Here is an 18,883-nt window from a genome sequence, read left to right on the forward strand (position 1 = left end):
TTTTGTAAGATTGAGGAAGAGGTTGTTTTCTTGACAGCACTGTGATGACTTCTTTGTATGCTGCCTCAATGTTATTTGAGATGAGGCCAATCAATGTAGTATTGTCAGCAAATTTAATTAGCAGATTGGAGCTGTGGGTGGCGACACAGTCACGGGTATCCAGAGAGCAAAGGAGGGGGGCTTAGGATACAGTCCTGAGGGGCAGAGGTGAAGGAGCCCACTCTTACCAGCTGCCAGCAATCTGACAGGAAGTCCAGAATCCAGCTGCACAAGGCAGGGTGAAGGCCAAGTATCTGAGCTTCTTGTCAAGCCTGGAAGGAATTATAGTGTTGAATGCTGAACTGTAGTCCAAGAACAGCATTCCCTCACAAGCATCTCCAGTTGTGTAAGGATGATGTGTAGAGCTGTGGTTATTGCATCATCTGTCGATCGGTTCTGATGGTATACGAATTGTAGGGTGTCCAGTGTGGGTGGTAGCAGATGGAGTTCTTAACCAGCTTCTCAAAACACTTGCTTATTATTGAGGTGAGTGCGATAGGGCACCAGGTATTCAGGCATGTTACCTTGGTCTTTTTTGGTACAGGGACTTTGGTGGATAATTTGAAGCAGAAGGACACTCTACACTGGGAGAAGGAGAGATTAAAAATATCAGAAAACACACCTTAGCATTTAATGAAAGTTAGAGTCTCTTAGTTTCTTTGAGCATAACGGTTTTGTGTCTAAGAAGCAGGCTGTTGTTGAAACTAGATGGGCGAGAAGGTCACCATGGATGTGGTGATTTATAGGTCCTGTTTTTGTGCTGTACCTGTACCTGAAATCATGGTTCTTCAATTAACTCTGAATTTTTTTTTTTGTTCCTTTCTACAGCGGATATAGCACAAAGATATCGAATAAGTAAGTACCCCACATTGAAACTATTTCGGAATGGAATGATGATGAAGAGAGAATACAGAGGTCAAAGGTCGGTGAGCGCTCTTGCAGATTTTGTGAAGCAACAGAAAAATGATCCTGTCCAAGAAATTCTCAATCTGAATGAATTGGAAACACTTGACGTAAGTTTTCATGTTGTATTCCACAAGTTCAGACCATTTACAATTTAATTTCAAAACTTCAGTTTCCTGGGGCTAGGAAATTGCTTCACATCACTGAGGGAAATCATCTAAGTTCATCATCACCTACTTGCTCTTTAGAAGTGGTGGTGGGTTTGGCTTACACTGCTATGGTACTTCTGGTGAAGATGCTCCTCAGTGTTGGGGGGAAAATTCCAGTGTTTGTAAGTTATTTATCCTTCAAAATTGGATAATGGAGGAAGTTGAATTAAAGATTTTCACAGGCATAAAATGAAAACCAAATCTAGCTGCAGTCAATTTAAATCTATGTACTCAGTGTTTTTCTTTCCCTTATGGGACATGATCTGGAGAGATCTGCAGGACATCTCGATCTTGAGACACTTAGTTTAATAAAAAAAAAAAAAAATGACCCCACCAGGTTAAAATCCTCCTCTGCTCCCTGGCATTAATACATAGTCAAATTAAAATGCCAGGCCAGGATGCAAAATCAGCGCAGTGCTCTTTCTCATCAGAGAGATCGATAAAAGGTGATTGCCATGAATATTTTCTTTAACATTGCAGAGAAGCATGCTGGTGAACGCAGCAGGCCAAGCAGCATCTATAGGAAGAGGCGCAGTCGACATTTCAGACCGAGACCCTTCGAAGGGTCTTGGCCTGAAACGTCGACTGCACCCCTTCCTATAGATGCTGCTTGGCCTGCTGCGTTCACCAGCAACTTTGATGTGTGTTGCTTGAATTTCCAGCATCTGCAGAATTCCTGTTGTTTGCAGAGAAGCATCTTGGGTTTGGACTGGGGAGCTGTTTCAAAGCCCAATGTAATTGTGAATTCCTGTAAAGGTTTAGTGTGTATTTGCTTGAGTTTCAAACTAACTCTTTCTCTTCTCCTCTGGAAAATGATTAGGGCTAGGATTTGGTCAGAGAAAACCTAGACCTAAATCACAGAGCAGTCATGAAATATTTAGACAAAATCACAGAAAATGTGAGGAAAATATCACAAGATGTGGTATACAGACCCACGTTTTTGAATCCTATTAACTAAAAGGAACAAATACAGTTTTGTATTTATGGTTCAGTTATTTGGCCCTCTATTCCCATTAGGAAGTGTTATTCAGTAGAGGCAGAGCTTTTGCAATAAAGTTGGTTGAGACCACAACTAGGAGTCATGGGTTAAGGGTGAAAGGCGAAATGCTTGAAAAGGACATGAGTGGGAACTTCACTCAGGGCAGTGAGTGAGGAATGAGTTGCCAGTGGAAGTGGTAGATGCAAGTTCAATTTCAAAGTTTAAAAGAAATTTGGATAGGTATGTGGATGGGAGGGGTAAGGAGGGTGGGTGCAGGTCCATGGGACTAGGCAGAATAATGATTTTGCATGGACAAAATGGGCCAAAGGGCTTGTTTCTATGCTATAGTGTTCTACGGCTCAAAGTTAGACAATTGAGACTGCATTGTTGTATTCTTAACCCTAAATGAAGCTGGTGATGTCAACGATAACTGCTGCAGTCACTCCAGCAAAGGGGGAAAGGGCTGGTTCAGGAAATGTTTCAAAACAAAATATTGAAAATCATCAAATCTTTGTGACTAAATCCTGGCCTTGGAAATAAACAACCAAAGCTTTAGTTATTTTGTTTCCAACCCAAACTGGAAATGAAGCCCTAGGGCTATACTCACTGCAGTACAGAAGATTGAGTGGATTTTATAGAAACAAATTAAATTATGAAAGGATAGATAAGTTGGTTCCACTGGTAGAGACTAGAACTAGAGGACATAGCCTCAAGATTCAGGAAATAGTTTTAGGATGGAGATGATGAGAAACTACTATTCCCAAAGAGGAGCAAATCTGTGGAATTCTCTGTCCTTGGAAACAGTGGAGATTACCTCATTAAATATATTAAAGGCTGATTTTTACGTAGCAGGCAATTAAGGCAGGTAGGTAGAGCTGAATTCATGGTCAGGTCAGCCATGATCTTACTGGATGGAAGAGCAGCCTCAACAGATACTCTTGCTCCTACTTCTTATATTCTTCTAATGTAATTTGAGAAATTGATCCAACATAGTTGAGTCCTGTTGGGCCCTGGTTTCAATACATATTTCATTCTTTCGAGATAAGAGATTGCAGATTTTGGAAATGCTGTGGATTGGGCTTGGTCAGCAAAGCGTCACGAGGAGGAATGAATGTTGGTGACGTGGTAGCATTGCCATCGAGCTAGTACTTTTCATTATGTCTTTGGAGTTATAGTGTGAAGCTGCAATGCCCAACAACCCACTACCTAATCATAGAACAATTTATAATGGCCAATTAACCTACTAACTGATGTATCTTTGGACTGTGTGAGGAAACCCACCCAGTCATGGGGAGAACATATAAACTCCTTACAGTCAGCACTGGAATTAAACTCCAAACTCTGAGACCCTGCACTGTAATAGTGTCGTGCTAACCACTATGCTACAGTGAACTTGTGTATGCGTATATATATTTTAATTTTTATTTATTTATTTTTTGAGAGCTTGTACTGCAGCATTCTCAGCTTCTCATCTCCTCCAGCAACTGTGGAGATGAGATTTAAAATAGTGTTATTTCTGGTCAGTCGTGGCCATGCCTCAGCAGCCACCCCACTCCCCAAACCCCCACCAAAGAACTTGCAAAGACAAATTACCTTCAAATATATCTCCAAGGGGAATGCATTTAAATGTCAAGAATAGATGACTAGGTAATTATTGGTCTTTACCCATGTCTTGTGATGCAAATATCGCTAGCCACTTATCAGTCCATGCCAGGATACTGCCAAGTTCTTGGTATGTATGTGCTAGCTTTGTTTTGGGGTGTTTTCTTGGCTCCTGGACATTGCTTTAGTCAAAACTTTTGGGTATTTCTTGATTTCAGGCAAAGTAAGTAAAATTGGCTAAATGCTGGTTTTTATGGTGGTGATCATTGGGGGAAAATTGGACATTTAGACAGGTATCTGTAAGAACTTTAATGTTGATACTTGTGTGCTCTCCCGTTATGAAAAATGAGTTGGTTTTAAGAATCTTTATCCATTAGTCATATTACTTACTTTGTTATTCAATGTCACATAACATTTTTTGTGCTTCATTTGCTGTGGCATCTTTTGGCTATGTCTATTGCATGTTTCTGCTCCAGAGAAAACAGCCCCACTTTGTCCAACTCCTCATAATAGCTAATCCAGACAGCATCCTGTTTACCCCTTCTGCACCCTCTAAAGCCTTCATATCCTTTCTGTAATGGAGTAACTAAAAATGCATACAATACTCTGAGTGTTGCCTGAGTGTTTTATACAACTGACTCCTGTACTCAATGAAGGCAAGCATGTCATATGCTACCTTTAATGCTAAATACTTGTGTTGTTGCTTTCAGAAAGCAATGGACTTGGATCTGAAGATCCCTTTGTACGTTAAAACTGTTAAGGATCCTGCCATTAACTGTTTACTTCCCCCTGCAGTTGACCTCTCAAAGTGCAACACCTCACACTTGCCTGTATTAAACTACGTGTCATTTTTCTACCCATATCTGGAGCTGATGTATATTCTGTTGTATACTTTGATGAAGTTGCAGGTAGTGAAGGCATATGCCAATCTCCAAATTTGCTAACCAGCCCATCTACATTTTCATACAAGTCATTTGTTTGTATTGCAAATCTTCGTACTGACCCTGCAGAACACCACTGCTAACAGATTTTTAGCCAAAACAACACCCTTCCACCACTAATCTTTGTATTCAGAAATGACTTGCCCATAGAACACTAGCTACCAAGTCACTGAATCCCATACATCATAAGGGATTATGTCAAATGTCTTGCTGTGCTGAATTGTGGGCCATTATAATTCTGCTTCTGCTGTCCCAGCGTACTTGGCACTGCCATCTGTTCTGATTTGATGCCACTTAATATGATAGTGTCAAGTAACATGGCGAGTAATATTGTAGATCACTTCAGATGGCAAACAGGACTCCATTCTTCTGGCTTTGGACTTGCACATGTCAGACTAGCTAATGACACCAGATTTTCTTTTCTGAAGGAACTAAGCTTTTAGAAGAAATCTGGTAGCTTTTTTTTAATTCAGTTTATGCAGCTAAATATTTTTAAATTATTTAAGTAACAATCTGAATTACCTATTGTTGGGGTGGGATTCAAAGTGTACTTTTGTTCATCTCTGCCTCGGGTGAACTGATGGCTAACTTGGAGCAATACCAGTGCTGACCTATTATGCCTTAGCATTTCTGGGGGATGCTAAATAAGAATGGTGGTTCTGGTAAAGTGAGTTTGGCAAATTTGCAAGATTAATATTCTTGCACAAAAAGGTACTACAGAAATTAAAATGAATTTGATTTCAAATTCCCAATTATAATGCAAGTTTGATTATTTTGTAAAATAAGCATTTGACTTCTAGAATTTATTTACCTGAGCTGCGAATTTTTTTGATCCACTCCCTTTAAAACAGTACCAAGTTTTTCAACTTGTATATTTATTTGGCTGTTATATTTTACAGCGCAGCAAGCGAAACATCATTGGATTTTTTGAGCAAAAAGATTCAGACAACTACAGAGTTTTTGAGAGAGTGTCCAATATGTTGCGAGATGATTGCGTCTTTTTGGCTGCATTTGGGTAAGAATTGCTTAAATGGTCCAATAATTGTCAACTTTTTGAGGATTGGAGGAAGCTGTCCATTTGTCCTATTTATTTCCTGGTCTGCATAGCTTTAGTTGTTACTCATTTGATCTGTGCCAAAGGTTCTCTTTTACCTGTGATTTGAGGCACCTGAGTTGCTCAGCTGGAGCATTTTACTGCTTGCTCCCTGTGTGTGTTCAGCTCTGATCTTGAACTTTGTCGATAGCCTGCTACAAATTTAGTGCATCATTTTAAGATTCACTATGCTGAAGCTTTGTGTGTTTTGGTTTAATGAAATTACAAGGGAAATAGTGTTTTTATTTTACATTGCCACATTGTATGCTTTAACTTGAATCTATTTGATAGACAGAAAATAAGGTATTCCTTCATAGCTTAAATCAATCAGTCAATGTTGGGTGACATTCCAAATATCTGCTTGTGTGAAAATTATACAGAAATGTGAATTAGAGGTGGTGTTGAGATCAATGTCACTCTGATCATATATGCTTTAAAAAAGATGTAGCTGAAATCATGGTTTCAGCATTTGTGACTCAAATAAAAACTTGCATGTCTTCAGATTAATCAGCTCCTTACATGGACACAGTGGGAATTGTGACAACTAATGATACTCTTCCTGAACTGATAATTAAGTGTTGTTTGCAGCTGTTATACATTTATCAGGAACAATAATTGGGCTGGTTATGTCAGGAAAATAAGTTGACTAATATGTAATCCAGCAATATGCAATGTGAGTTTGCATAGGATTTGCTAGCTTGTGTCACAAGGAATCGTGCTTGATCAGACGTGTTATAAGAGACATGGCCTCTATTTAAAAATCAGCTTCACTCCACAAGCACTGGTATCCATGTCAATGCAACTCTGTTATTTGTACTACGTATAATTTTAAAAACACTTCCATGCCATTTAATGTAAATTGTATAACTAAGTGAGAACTGTAGGGCACAAAATTTAAAGAATTAATTTGTATTTCTAAACTTGTCTATTTTGTGGGGGAGGGGAGTCCTTAATGATGCAGGAGTACATTGGCTCGTTCCACCCTCCCAGTGCTGATAACCTGAATAAATAGTGTTTCTAGTAGCACTGTTTTCATGGAAATGTAAATAATGCAAAACAAATATTAGAACATAGAACAGAACAGCACAGGAACAGGCCCTTCAGCCCACAGAGTTGTGCCGAATCAGCTGAAAAGCAAATCAAAAACACCCAAACACTAATCCCTCTTACCTACTGTACACCATTTCCATATTGCTCTATCTTCCTTACATTCATGTGCTTATCCAAACATCTCTTAAAAGCTTCCAATGTATTTGCCACTTCCACCATTACAGACTGCACATTCCAGGCATCTGCAACTGAGAGAAAAACATACTACTCACATCCCACTTGAACCTACCCTCTCTCACCTTCAACGCATGCAATGCAGTATTAGACATTTCATCCTTGGGAAACAGATACTTTCTGTCCGATCTGTCTATCTATGGCTCTCATCATCTTGTAAACCTCCAGCAGATCTCCTCCAGGCTCCAGAGAAAACAACCCAAGTTTGTCCAGCCTCTTGTGATAGCACATGCTCTCCAAACCAGGGTAAACCTCTTCAGCACCCTCTCCAAAACCTCAACATTCTTGCTATAGTGGGGCAACCAGAACTGTATGCAGTACTCCAGACGTGACTTAACCAGAGTTCTAAAAAGTTGCAACATAACCTCATGACTTTTGAACTCAGTGCCTCAACTAATAAAAGCAAACATTCCATAAGCCACCTTAACCTGTGTAGCCACTTTCAAGGAGCTATGAACTTGGATCCCAAGATCTCTTTGCTCAGCAACACTGTTAAGGATCTTGCCCTCATCAGTGTACTGCCTTCTTGCATTTGCCCTACTGAGGTGCAACACCTCACATTTTATCTCGGTTAAACTTCATCTGACAATTTTCTGCTGGTATCTGCAACTGATCTATATTATGCTGTATTCTTTGCCAGTCTTCTACACTATCCACAACTCCATTAATCTTGGTATCATCTGCAAATTTACTATGCTGGTTCTGAATCCAAACAGCCAATTCACCATGGACCCCATGTATCTTAATCTTGTGGATTAGCTTCCCATGATGGACTTTGTCAAATACCTTACTAAAAATCCACGTGGACAACATCCGCTGCCCTGCCTTTATCAATGGCTCATCATCTTGTCAAAAAACTCAATCAAGTTGGTCGCACTACCTGCCATGCAGGCTCTCCCTGATGCTCATATATCCTATCGCTAAGAATTTTCTTCAGCAATTTCTCTACAACTTACATGAAATTCACTGTCTATAGTTCCCGAGATTTCCCATTTATTCCTTAAGTAGAGGTACAGCATTAACTGCTTGCTGGTCCTCTGGAACCTCACCTGTAGCTAGAGAGAACACAAAGTGACTGGTCAAGGGCTCAGCAATCTTGTCCCTTGACTCCCTCAGTAACCTGAGGTAAATCCTACCAGTCCCTGGGGACCTGTCCACATTAATACTCATTAGGAGGCTCAACACTTCCTCCTTCTTGACCTCTAAATGCTTTAACATATTTATACACTCAGCTCTGAACTCGTGGTCTTCCATGTCCCTTTTCCTTGGTAAATACTGAAGCAAGGTAGTCCAAGTACCTCACTCACATTCTCTGCATTCAAACAAATGTTGCCCGCCTTTATCCTTAAGTGGTCCCACCCTCTCCCTAATTGTCTTCTTGCTCTTGATGTATTTATAGAATGCCTTGGGATTCACCTTGATCCACTTGCCAAGAACTCTTCATGGTCCATCCTGCCTTCCTTAATTCCCTTCTTTATACTCATGTGCTTCATTGATCCTAACTTCCAAAGCTTTGCATATTTTTCCTTTTCTTCTTGACCTAATTCATTACCTCGCTGGACATCCAAAGATCTGTCATCTTTCCATCCCTGTCCGTCCTTCTAACAGGAACATGTTTTTCCTGTACTCTGTGCAATTGATCTTTAAACACCACATGTCTGATGTGGACTTGCCAGAAAAGTGTTCCCAATTAACACTTCTTGGTTCCTGCCCAATGTCTTCATATTTTGCCTTACTCCAAAGACTCTCGCACAAGGACCATACCTATCCTTATAACAATCCTGAAACTTAAGGAGTTGTGGTCACTGTTCCCTTACTGTTCACCCACTGAAAGGTCAGTCACCTGGCCAGGCTCATTACCCCACACCAGCTCTCGTTGGATCATTCACATATTGATTTAAGTAACGTTCCTGGATACACTAAACAAATTCTACCCCATATAAACCCCTTACACAAAGGATGTCCCAGATTATATTGGGGAATTTGAAACCACCCCCCGCCCCATGACAACAACCTTATTATTTTTGCACCTTCCCTTAATTTGTTTACAGATGCTCCTCAATATCCCAGTGGCTATTAGGGAGGTCCGTAGTACAATCCCATCAGTTTGATTACACCTTTCCTATTCATGAGCTCCACCCAAATGGACTCTGTGCCTGACCCCTCCATTAAGTTTCCCCTGAATGCAGCTGTGATATTGTCCATGATTATTAGTCCTGCTCCCCCCTCCCCCAATCTCCTTAATGTTTTCAAAAACTTTGAAATCCTGGTACATTAATCACCCAGTCCTGCCCCTCTGTCAACCAAGCTTCAGTAATGGCTACAACATCATTGTTCCATTTACTGATCCATGCTCTAAGTTCATCACCTTTACCCATAATACTCCTAGCATTAAAATATACACACTTCAAACTACCTGACCCATCATGCCTGTTATTTCGATTTTGCCTTTTAATACTTTCCCTGACATCTACCTTCTGACCCAATCCTTCACTTACTGACCTGGGGCTCTGGTATCCAACCCCCTGCAAAACTAGTTTCAACTCTCCTGGTAGCTTCAACAAACCTCCCGGCCTAGATATCAGCTCCACTCCTGTTTAGGTGCAACCCATCCCTCTTGTCATTCATTCATCCGTTCATTCATATTCCCTCCTTGCCCTTTTCAGATTTATTCTGGGTAACTGTTAATTTATCAGTCAGAATGGATAGAACTATTGCTTCAAAATCATATGGAAATGGAAACTCCAAGAGGCCGTTTGGACCTTCATGTCTGCTCTGCCAATCAACAAGATCCCGGCTGATATTTTGCGTGAATGCCAGTTTCTTGCATTAACCCCATTTCCCTTGATTCCCCCTAAAACATCAGTAACGGTGTAGAACTAGACAATTATTTTGTATTTTGCATTTGGAAGAGCTAAGGCCAAATGCTGGAAATACCAATAACCTTCTATAGTAAACTCTAGTTTAAGAATTTTTGAACTAGATATTAACAGAATTGGGGTTTATGGAAGAAATTCCACATTACTCTGCTCATGGCACTGCCTATAGTGGATTGAAATTAGGGAAATCTGTGAGAATCAGAAGTTGGCTTCTGGAAGATCAACTTGGTGAAAGATGGTCTGCCTAAGATTTGACCTTTTAGGTTCAAGGAGACTTCATCAAATACGTGCTGCTGACTGGCATGTTTTGAAGTGCAGGAATATCTGTTGAGAGACATAATGAAGTTTGATGCAGCGACAACAAAAGCTCTGAAGGAAGACACCTTTGGGTATTTGAGGATAATAACCTCTCAAACATTTCACTGACACAGTGTTTAAGAATGAAACATTAGTGACATTGACATTGTAAGGAAATATATTGAAGTGCTTTATGTGAATGAAGGTAATAACATGCCCAATTGTTTACTGGACCAATTATGAATAATACTTTTAGGGAAAAATCTGTTTGAAGGACCACTGATTATTACTTGTTTGATAAGCAGGTTCCAGCTTAATGAGCACTCAGTACAAGTCTTGTCTCCAAACACAGTCTGGTGTAACTATTGATAAGTAAATGCAGCTTTCAGTTACAAGTGCATCCTGTTCCAAACTTGATAATGAATCAAAGCCAGCATATCAGGAAGTGTAGGTTAAATACAAAAAACTTCAGCTTTTTGTAGCTTCTCTTGGAAGGTTGTAAGAAAGTTTTCTTAGAACCCATCAGCCTTCTAAACTGAAGTTAATGTAACAGTCTTTCAGGTTGCCCCCATAATTTAATCTTCAACATCCTGATATAGTAGAATTTTGCCAACTTCATTAATGCAGGGATATATCTCAACTGCTGTCTTACTGCTATGTTTAAAGCAAGGTGTTGTGGGATGCTATTTGAGCAACAAGTAGAAAATATTGGAAATCTTGTGTTGGGCAACATGTGAAGAGAGATGGTTAAAGATCAAGAACCTTTGAAAATATTGAAAGATAGGAGAGAAAACTTGGAACAAAGCCTGGAAATGAGTTGGCAGGAAAGAAACAAGTTTGCAGTAGTGTGGAAGGAGGGATAGGATAAAAGACAGACAATTCCAGTCAGTGACTACTGTTACAATGCAAATTATCCACTTGAGTAATCGAGTAAAGCACAAGTACATTTAGGGTGATTGAATGGGTTAGGGAATCACATGGAAGTATTGTTACTCTTCTGGGAGACAAAGGTCTTGTGCTTTGTAACTCCAAAACATAACACTAATTGAAAGGAAAACAGAGCCAGGAATAACACATCTTACTTTAATTTTTATTTTAAGTGAAGTATGCACATATGTGGCTTGATGACGTATGCCATTTATGTGCTTTTACATATAACCCAAATTAAATTTATTAGAACAAGAATACTTAAACAATATATTTACAATATTACTCAAATATTAAATACACAACACTGCTCCCTTCTTGGCTATAAACTCCAATTTGATATAGAATGCATCTCAACTTGTGTATATTTTTACAGTATACCATATAACACTACTACAGAACTATTCAAATGTCTTAGGCACCCTAGGTTATTATTTTTAACATGGTTTCAGATGGTTTGGCCTCCAGGGCCCTGATTGCAACACTGAGGCTGTCTGGAATTACCAGGAGTGACAGAAGCAAGAGAGACAAAGTCTGCAGAAGAAATGTGGCAAGTTCTCCAAGATGCTTGGAACAGCTTACCAGCCAATTTTCTTAACAAAACTGCACAATAGTGTACCTAGGAGAATTGATCCAGTTTTAAGAGCAAAGGGTGGTCACACCAAATATTGATTTGATTTAGTGTTTTACTGTTTACTGCTATTTATAGTGTTTTTTTCATATTTGGAAATTAATTTCATTATTTTTCGAAGTATCTTTGCTTTACAGAAATTCTATTTACATGTGCCTAAGACTTTTGCACAGTACTATATATAGACATCCACAGTATAGTCAATTTTTAAATTTCATTTAGGGCTAATAAGTAACTGCTATAGAGGCTTTCTTACTTCTGTGCAATTATGTTTTTCCTGACAAGGGCGATCATTCTGCTTTGCAGGTGAGACGTGGTTGTGAAAGAATCTCTGGGTCTGGGGCCTCTTCCATGATGGCTGTAGGAGTTGACTCTGGGACTGCAGGAAGTGGTTCTGAAAGCAGTAGCCACCTTTCTTGTCTAACAATTGGCTCTGCTCTCAACTGATCGATCTGTTGTCTCCAGATTATATCAGATGCAATCTCTAACTGTGTGAGATTGGTCCAGTCCTGTCCTTGATCTTTTAGTGTACCCACTTTTGATAATTTCTGTAGCCCCTTACCAGGACTGCCTGTCTAGGAGTGAAATATTAAACCCTTTTTGAGGAGCCTTCAGTTTGTCTCAGGGTTTGAAGAGATCCAAGTGTGAGTGCAAGGAGCAACCCAGGAGCAGCTTAGTGTGCTACGTTGCGATATACAGGGAGGAAATTGAGCTGCTGATTTGGTGTCAGTGCAGTTTTTTATTGCTGACGTTCTTTAGGCTCTGGACAAACCTTTCTGCCAAACCACTTGTGGCTAGGTGGTAGAGTGCAGATGTAATAGTCATCTTCAGGAATGAGTGACACCATTTCACAATAAACTGATCCATTGGCACTAAGTATTCTGGATCACCAATCTTTGAGAAGAGGCTTTTCAACACATCAGTAGTGTGTGAGGCTACAGTGGACATTATTAGGAACATTTCTGGCCTATTGCAGCTGCATCCACTCCTACCAAGAAATTTGTGTTCATGAATGGTCCAGCAAAATCTACATGAATCCTCTGTCTGAGCAAGGCAGGCAATTCTCCGAGAATGAGAGGTGACTGTTTCTGGCATCTTCTAGATATGTTGGCAAACCGAACAATGCATAGCAAGCTGCTCAATCTGCTGATCTATCCCAGGCAACGAGACAGACTTCGAGCCAACACTTTCATTTTGACCACACCTAGATGACTGGCATGTAGCTTCTCCAACACTTTAGATATCAGCTTGGAATGGTACAAGTTTCAATCCCTACATAAAGCAACCCCAGCAAGGGCAACTTCATCCCAGCACTGGATAAAATTTGGGAACTGGAATTTCTGCTGCACATTCCAGACATTTTGGGTTGCCATGTAATTTGTGCATAATCGTTCTCTGTAGTGGTGAGGAAATTGATGCAAAGGCTATGGGGCATTCTAGAACTCGTCCATGTGACATGAGTACACCTGTGCCATAAGGTGAGGTGTCACAGACAAGCTTCACTGGACAATGTGGATCGTAATGTGTGAGTAGTGTCTGACATCACTATTTCCTTTGCCTTTACCTTTCTTGAGATTTTAGATTGTTCCTTGTCATCCTTACCAGTAACAATGGTGCTTGAGCAGCCTAGCTTTTTGCCAGAATGCAGGTGCAGATGCTACTCCAAATTTAAGGCTCTTTTTATGGTGATTCTGGTGAGAAACACTTTGGACTCTTCTTCTGTTCTCCATCTGTAGATAGGCCACCGCAAAGTCCACTTTGCTGAAGTGTTTTCCTCCAGAAAAGATTGCAAAGATATTCTCTATTCTGAGTAGAGGCTATTGATCTACTTTCAGTATTGGGTTGATGGTGACCTGAGAATCAACACAGATCCTGACAGACCCATTCTTCTGGGCTACTGGGACTATTAGCATTGCCCTGTGGACTTCACTCAACCTAGGAAAGAATTCCTTCAGTCTCTCTGTAATTTAGCTCAATGACTACTCTATCATGGATGGTATAAGAAACCAGGGCAGCTTTGAACAAAATGGATGTGGAATTTTCATTTAATGCGATTTTACCGGAGTTTTCCACTGTCATCCTTGTGCCATTGCCATGGCATCACCCAGTACCTTTCTTAGTTTGCTTTCAGTTGACTCTATTGCAGGGGGTGTGGCATGCACATGGTGGATGGATCTCCAATCAAGTTGTAGTAGTCTCAGCCATTCACATCCCCACAAAGCTGGCCCTTCTGGTTTTTAACCACTTACAAGCCCAATGTGGCTTGTTGGTTATTGTATTTCACTGTTATGAATGTCATTCCCACACAAGTTATATCTTCTCTCCAGTACAAGTTCTTGGTTGGACACCTTCAGGCTTCAGATCAGTATCTTTGAAATGCCATGCAAACTCATTTTGTGGAATGACAGAAACAGCAGAACCATTGTCCAATTCCATTTTAATTAATTTGCTGTTCACTTCTGGTGCCTAATCAGTTCCCCTCTACCACCACTCTGCTCCGTCTAGCGGAATTAGTCCTTACTCTTAATAATTTCTCCTTTTGCTCCTCCCATTTCCTCCAAACTAAAGGTGTAGCTATGGGCACCCGTATGGGTCCTAGCTATGCCTGCCTTTTTGTTGGGTTTGTGGAACAAACTATGTTCCGTGCCTATTCTGGTATCTGTCCCCCACTTTTCCTTCGCTACATCGACGACTGCATTGGCGCTGCTTCCTGCACGCATGCAGAACTCGTTGACTTTATTAACTTTGCCTCCAACTTTCACCCTGCCCTCAAGTTTACCTGGTCCATTTCCGACACCTCCCTCCCCTTTCTAGATCTTTCTGTCTCTGTCTCTAGAGACAGCTTATCCACTGATGTCTACTATAAACCTACTGACTCTCACAGCTATCTGGACTATTCCTCTTCTCACCCTGTCTCTTGCAAAAATGCCATCCCCTTCTCGCAATTCCTCCGTCTCCGCCGCATCTGCTCTCAGGATGAGGCTTTTCATTCTAGGACGAGGGAGATGTCTTCATTTTTTAAAGAAAGGGGCTTGCCTTCCTCCACTATCAACTCTGCTCTTAAACGCATCTCCCCCATTTCACGTACATCTGCTCTCACTCCATCCTCCCACCACCCCACTAGGAATAGGGTTCCCCTGGTCCTCACCTACCACCCCACCAGCCTCCGGGTCCAACATATTATTCTCCGTAACTTCCGCCACCTCCAACGGGATCCCACCACTAAGCACATCTTTCCCTCCCCCCCTCTCTCTGCATTCCGCAGGGATCGCTCCCTACACAACTCCCTTGTCCATTCGTCCCCCCCCCATCCCTCCCCACTGATCTCCCTCCTGGCACTTATCCGTGTAAGCGGAACAAGTGCTACACATGCCCTTACACTTCCTCCCTTACCACCATTCAGGGCCCCAAACAGTCCTTCCAGGTGAGGCATCACTTCACCTGTGAGTCGACTGGGGTGATATACTGCGTCCGGTGCTCCCGATGTGGCCTTTTATATATTGGTGAGACCCGACGCAGACTGGGAGACCGCTTTGCTGAACATCTACGCTCTGTCCGCCAGAGAAAGCAGGATCTCCCAGTGGCCACACATTTTAATTCCACATCCCATTCCCATTCTGACATGTCTATCCACGGCCTCCTCTACTGTAAAGATGAAGCCACACTCAGGTTGGAGGAACAACACCTTATATTCCGTCTGGGTAGCCTCCAACCTGATGGCATGAACATCGACTTCTCTAACTTCTGCTAAGGCCCCACCTCCCCCTCGTACCCCATCTGTTACTCATTTTTATGCACACATTCTTTCTCTCACTCTCCTTTTTCTCCCTCTGTCCCTCTGAATATACCTCTTGCCCATCCTCTGGTTCACCCCCCCCACTTGTCTTTCTTCCCGGACCTCCTGTCCCATGATCCTCTCGTATCCCCTTTTGCCTATCACCTGTCCAGCTCTCGGCTCCATCCCTCCCCCTCCTGTCTTCTCCTATCATTTTGCATCTCCCCCTCCCCCTCCAGCTTTCAAATCCCTTACTCACTCTTCCTTCAGTTAGTCCTGACGAAGGGTCTCGGCCTGAAACGTCGACTGCGCCTCTTCCTATAGATGCTACTTGGCCTGCTGCGTTCACCAGCAACTTTGATGTATGTTGCTTGAGTCCTATTAATTTTCACATTGTATATCTCAAAACTACTGAGTCCTGTGTCACTCTAATCACTATCAGATTTTTCATCAACAGCATGCAAATTGGTGCTCTTTTTGATACTATAATTTGCCTTCTTATCTTTTTCTCTATAATGTGCTCTTTGAATGTGCCCTACTTTGTTCCATTTTCTCCAAGGTACACCTTTAAACCTACTATTTGTCTAATGTACGTGAGCCTCTGCCACAGCAGTAACACAATTTGTTCAGCTAGGCTGTTTTCCTCTCTTAGACACTGCAATTTTGTTCATGCTCACTTTCCTTCTTGACTGCTACTCAATTGCGTCTCCAGCTGTTGTTTCCATTGACACAACTATTTCAACCGCTTTTTTAAATGTAAGCTGAGTGTGAGTTTGGAGCTGTTTTTGAATGCTGCCTCACAAGATTCCGCTAACTAACCTCCAAGTGCATCATTTAGCCAACCACTAAATTGATGATACTCAATCTCTTTAGTTCAGTCACAAGCTGAAATCAACTGCCCTTCCTTTTAACACAGGTAAAGCATTCTGCAATCAACAATGGTTTTAGTTCTAATTGTTCCTACATTACTTTCACAATATCAGAAAAGCTCATTTCAGCTGGTTTGATTATCGTTAAACACAATGCACTCAGCAAAACTGGCTCTCACTTCTCATTCGCCATTTCATTTGCTTCAAAACACTGCCTTTTTTTTACTCGAACACATCCCTGTGCTTCAGCAGGTAGTCGTCTCAGGTTTAAAACTACTTTGTTGCCACGTTTGTGTTTTGTAACACTAAAACTTAAAACTAATTGAAAGGAAATTAGGATACCAGGAATAACATGTCCACACTTAGTTTTGTTTCTACTTTACGCAAGGCACACACATGCATGCCATTCATGAACTTTTACATATAATAAGTAAGGAATTATTTAAATGAATGAGAATGCTCAATCAAAACAAGGTATTTACAAATTATACTAAAATATTAAATCAACATCAGAAGGAAGTAGATGTTTAATGGTGACCCAACTGAAAGTGGAGTAATCACAGGACTTAGTCAATGAATTTTGGACCCTGTAGGACACACACCAGTTCCATCCTGATAGGCTTCATTGCAGTTAAAAGAAAATTGACCATCCCCTTTGTTTGTTACTATAGATTATATTGCTTTCAGTTTCATAATTTAGTCGACTTGTATGCAAAAACTGAATCCCAGCCAGGAAATACTGACCAAATCTCTGCTGCCTAACTTCAGAAGCAACATTCAACTTCTCAATAATGGGCACTGCCCCAGCAAAGCGTGAGCCCTGTCTGTAATACCACAGTTACAAGAACTGGCTCAGACAGCTGGCCCATGCTGAGTCACCTGTCAAATGTTGACATCTTGTTAGGGGTTAATGATAAGGCAGGGAGCAGAAGGAAAGGATGGATGTTGTTGCTTGCAGTTTTGTTGGATAAAATGACGCTAGTCTCCCGTGTGTTTTGTTGGGGTTGCTGAGGGAAGGTAGCCTTTATCCAGGGGAATACATTTTTGAACAATTCACCCACACTACAAGAAGCCCTGAGCCCTGCATTGTCAATGCAAAAGTAATCTGAGGAAAATTGGGTTTAATGGATACTAAACATGACATCAAAAATATTTGATGATCAGCAACAGATGTGTAAGGCTGAGGGTTATTATTGTATATATATATTTCATTATAATGCTGGGGGATAAAGATTAAAGGGCAGTCCAGAGTCTAAATCTCCACTCCACATTCGAAGGGCAGTGCTGCAGATGTGGGACAGGATGTCTGCTTGTTGGTCTGGCAGAGCTGTGGATGAGGGCTGATCATTTTTCTTCCACCGCCCCCCGCCCCAGCGGGGTCAGCAAGTTCCAGAGCCTTGTGTTCAGTGATTGGTGGGTCCTGTGGTTGTATATGATGTCTATAAATCAGAGCCCCAAGTCTCTGAATCTCAGGGTCTGCTGGAAAACTCGAAGCCCAATGTCTGAGTCCTCCGGAGGCTGAAGAAGATTGGCTGCCTTGGGATTAGAGGATTCTTGTATGTGTGTGGGATGGAAGAACTGGGCTTGTTTTGCTGTTGATATTTTGTTGCTTGTCATGCTGTGTTCTGATGAGCATAGTGGGCATGCTGTGTTCGTGCCAGAATATGTGGAGATGATCAGTGACATGGGAAACTTTGATGGGCCTTTCTATGTCACTAGCATATGCTCAGCATCTATCAGTCATTAAGGGATATCCACATTTACTGACAAGTTATGGTTTACAGGTGTGACTGATGCCTTGTATTTATAATTCTCAGTAAAACGGGGAATAAACTCTGGAAAATCTGTAGAGTTTCCCTTCAGTTCAGGATGTTTCAGTCTCTGGCCCCTTAATTGGCTTCAGCAATTCAAATCACAGATGCTCAGCAGACCAAACTATTGCACCTGGATGACCCTATCTGTTCTATCTTGCCTCCATTGTAGCCTTGTATGTTGCTCGACCACAATGTGTTTTAAGAGCAGAGTTGGTTCCCAACGCTGAATACAGCAATTACATGGCAGCTGTGGACTCTGTAGGCAGCTGCTGTCAGGAAATACACGTATAGATTTTCTGAGTGATTCAGGATGAAAATCAACCCTATGTGTTTTCCCAAACATAATCAATTTCCTTTTTTTTCTGATGCTAACACTATATGGCACCTGAGCACATCAAAACAGGGAACCTTCCACTTAATGAGAGAGTTTGTTGGAGTTTCTGACTGTCTATCTCAGCTTTACAGCATCCAAGAAAGTTGGTTTGACATGTTTTACATCATTTTACTTTGTTTCTGAAGGACATTTACAAAAAATCTGTCAAAAAAAGGAGAACCATGGTTATCAAAAAACATTGAGGATGTAATGAGACAAATCAAAAATATTCATATTCTGTGCAATTGTGTTGTTAGTGGGAGGACAT

The 18,883-nt window shown here is 41.2% G+C and overlaps 1 protein-coding gene across 1 annotated transcript in view; it reads left to right on the forward strand.

Annotated features, from left to right (window-relative positions):
* Positions 1 to 18,883, forward strand: part of erp44 (endoplasmic reticulum protein 44) — an 89,088-nt gene that overhangs the window by 51,903 nt on the left and 18,302 nt on the right. The window contains exons 5-6 of the mRNA XM_063043899.1: positions 868 to 1,052; positions 5,573 to 5,688. Of these exons, the coding sequence (XP_062899969.1) occupies positions 868 to 1,052; positions 5,573 to 5,688 (301 nt within the window). The remainder of the gene's footprint in view (positions 1 to 867; positions 1,053 to 5,572; positions 5,689 to 18,883) is intronic.

The sequence above is a fragment of the Mobula hypostoma genome, chromosome 3 (genome assembly GCF_963921235.1).
Source record: "Mobula hypostoma chromosome 3, sMobHyp1.1, whole genome shotgun sequence".
Classification (NCBI taxonomy): domain Eukaryota; kingdom Metazoa; phylum Chordata; class Chondrichthyes; order Myliobatiformes; family Myliobatidae; genus Mobula; species Mobula hypostoma.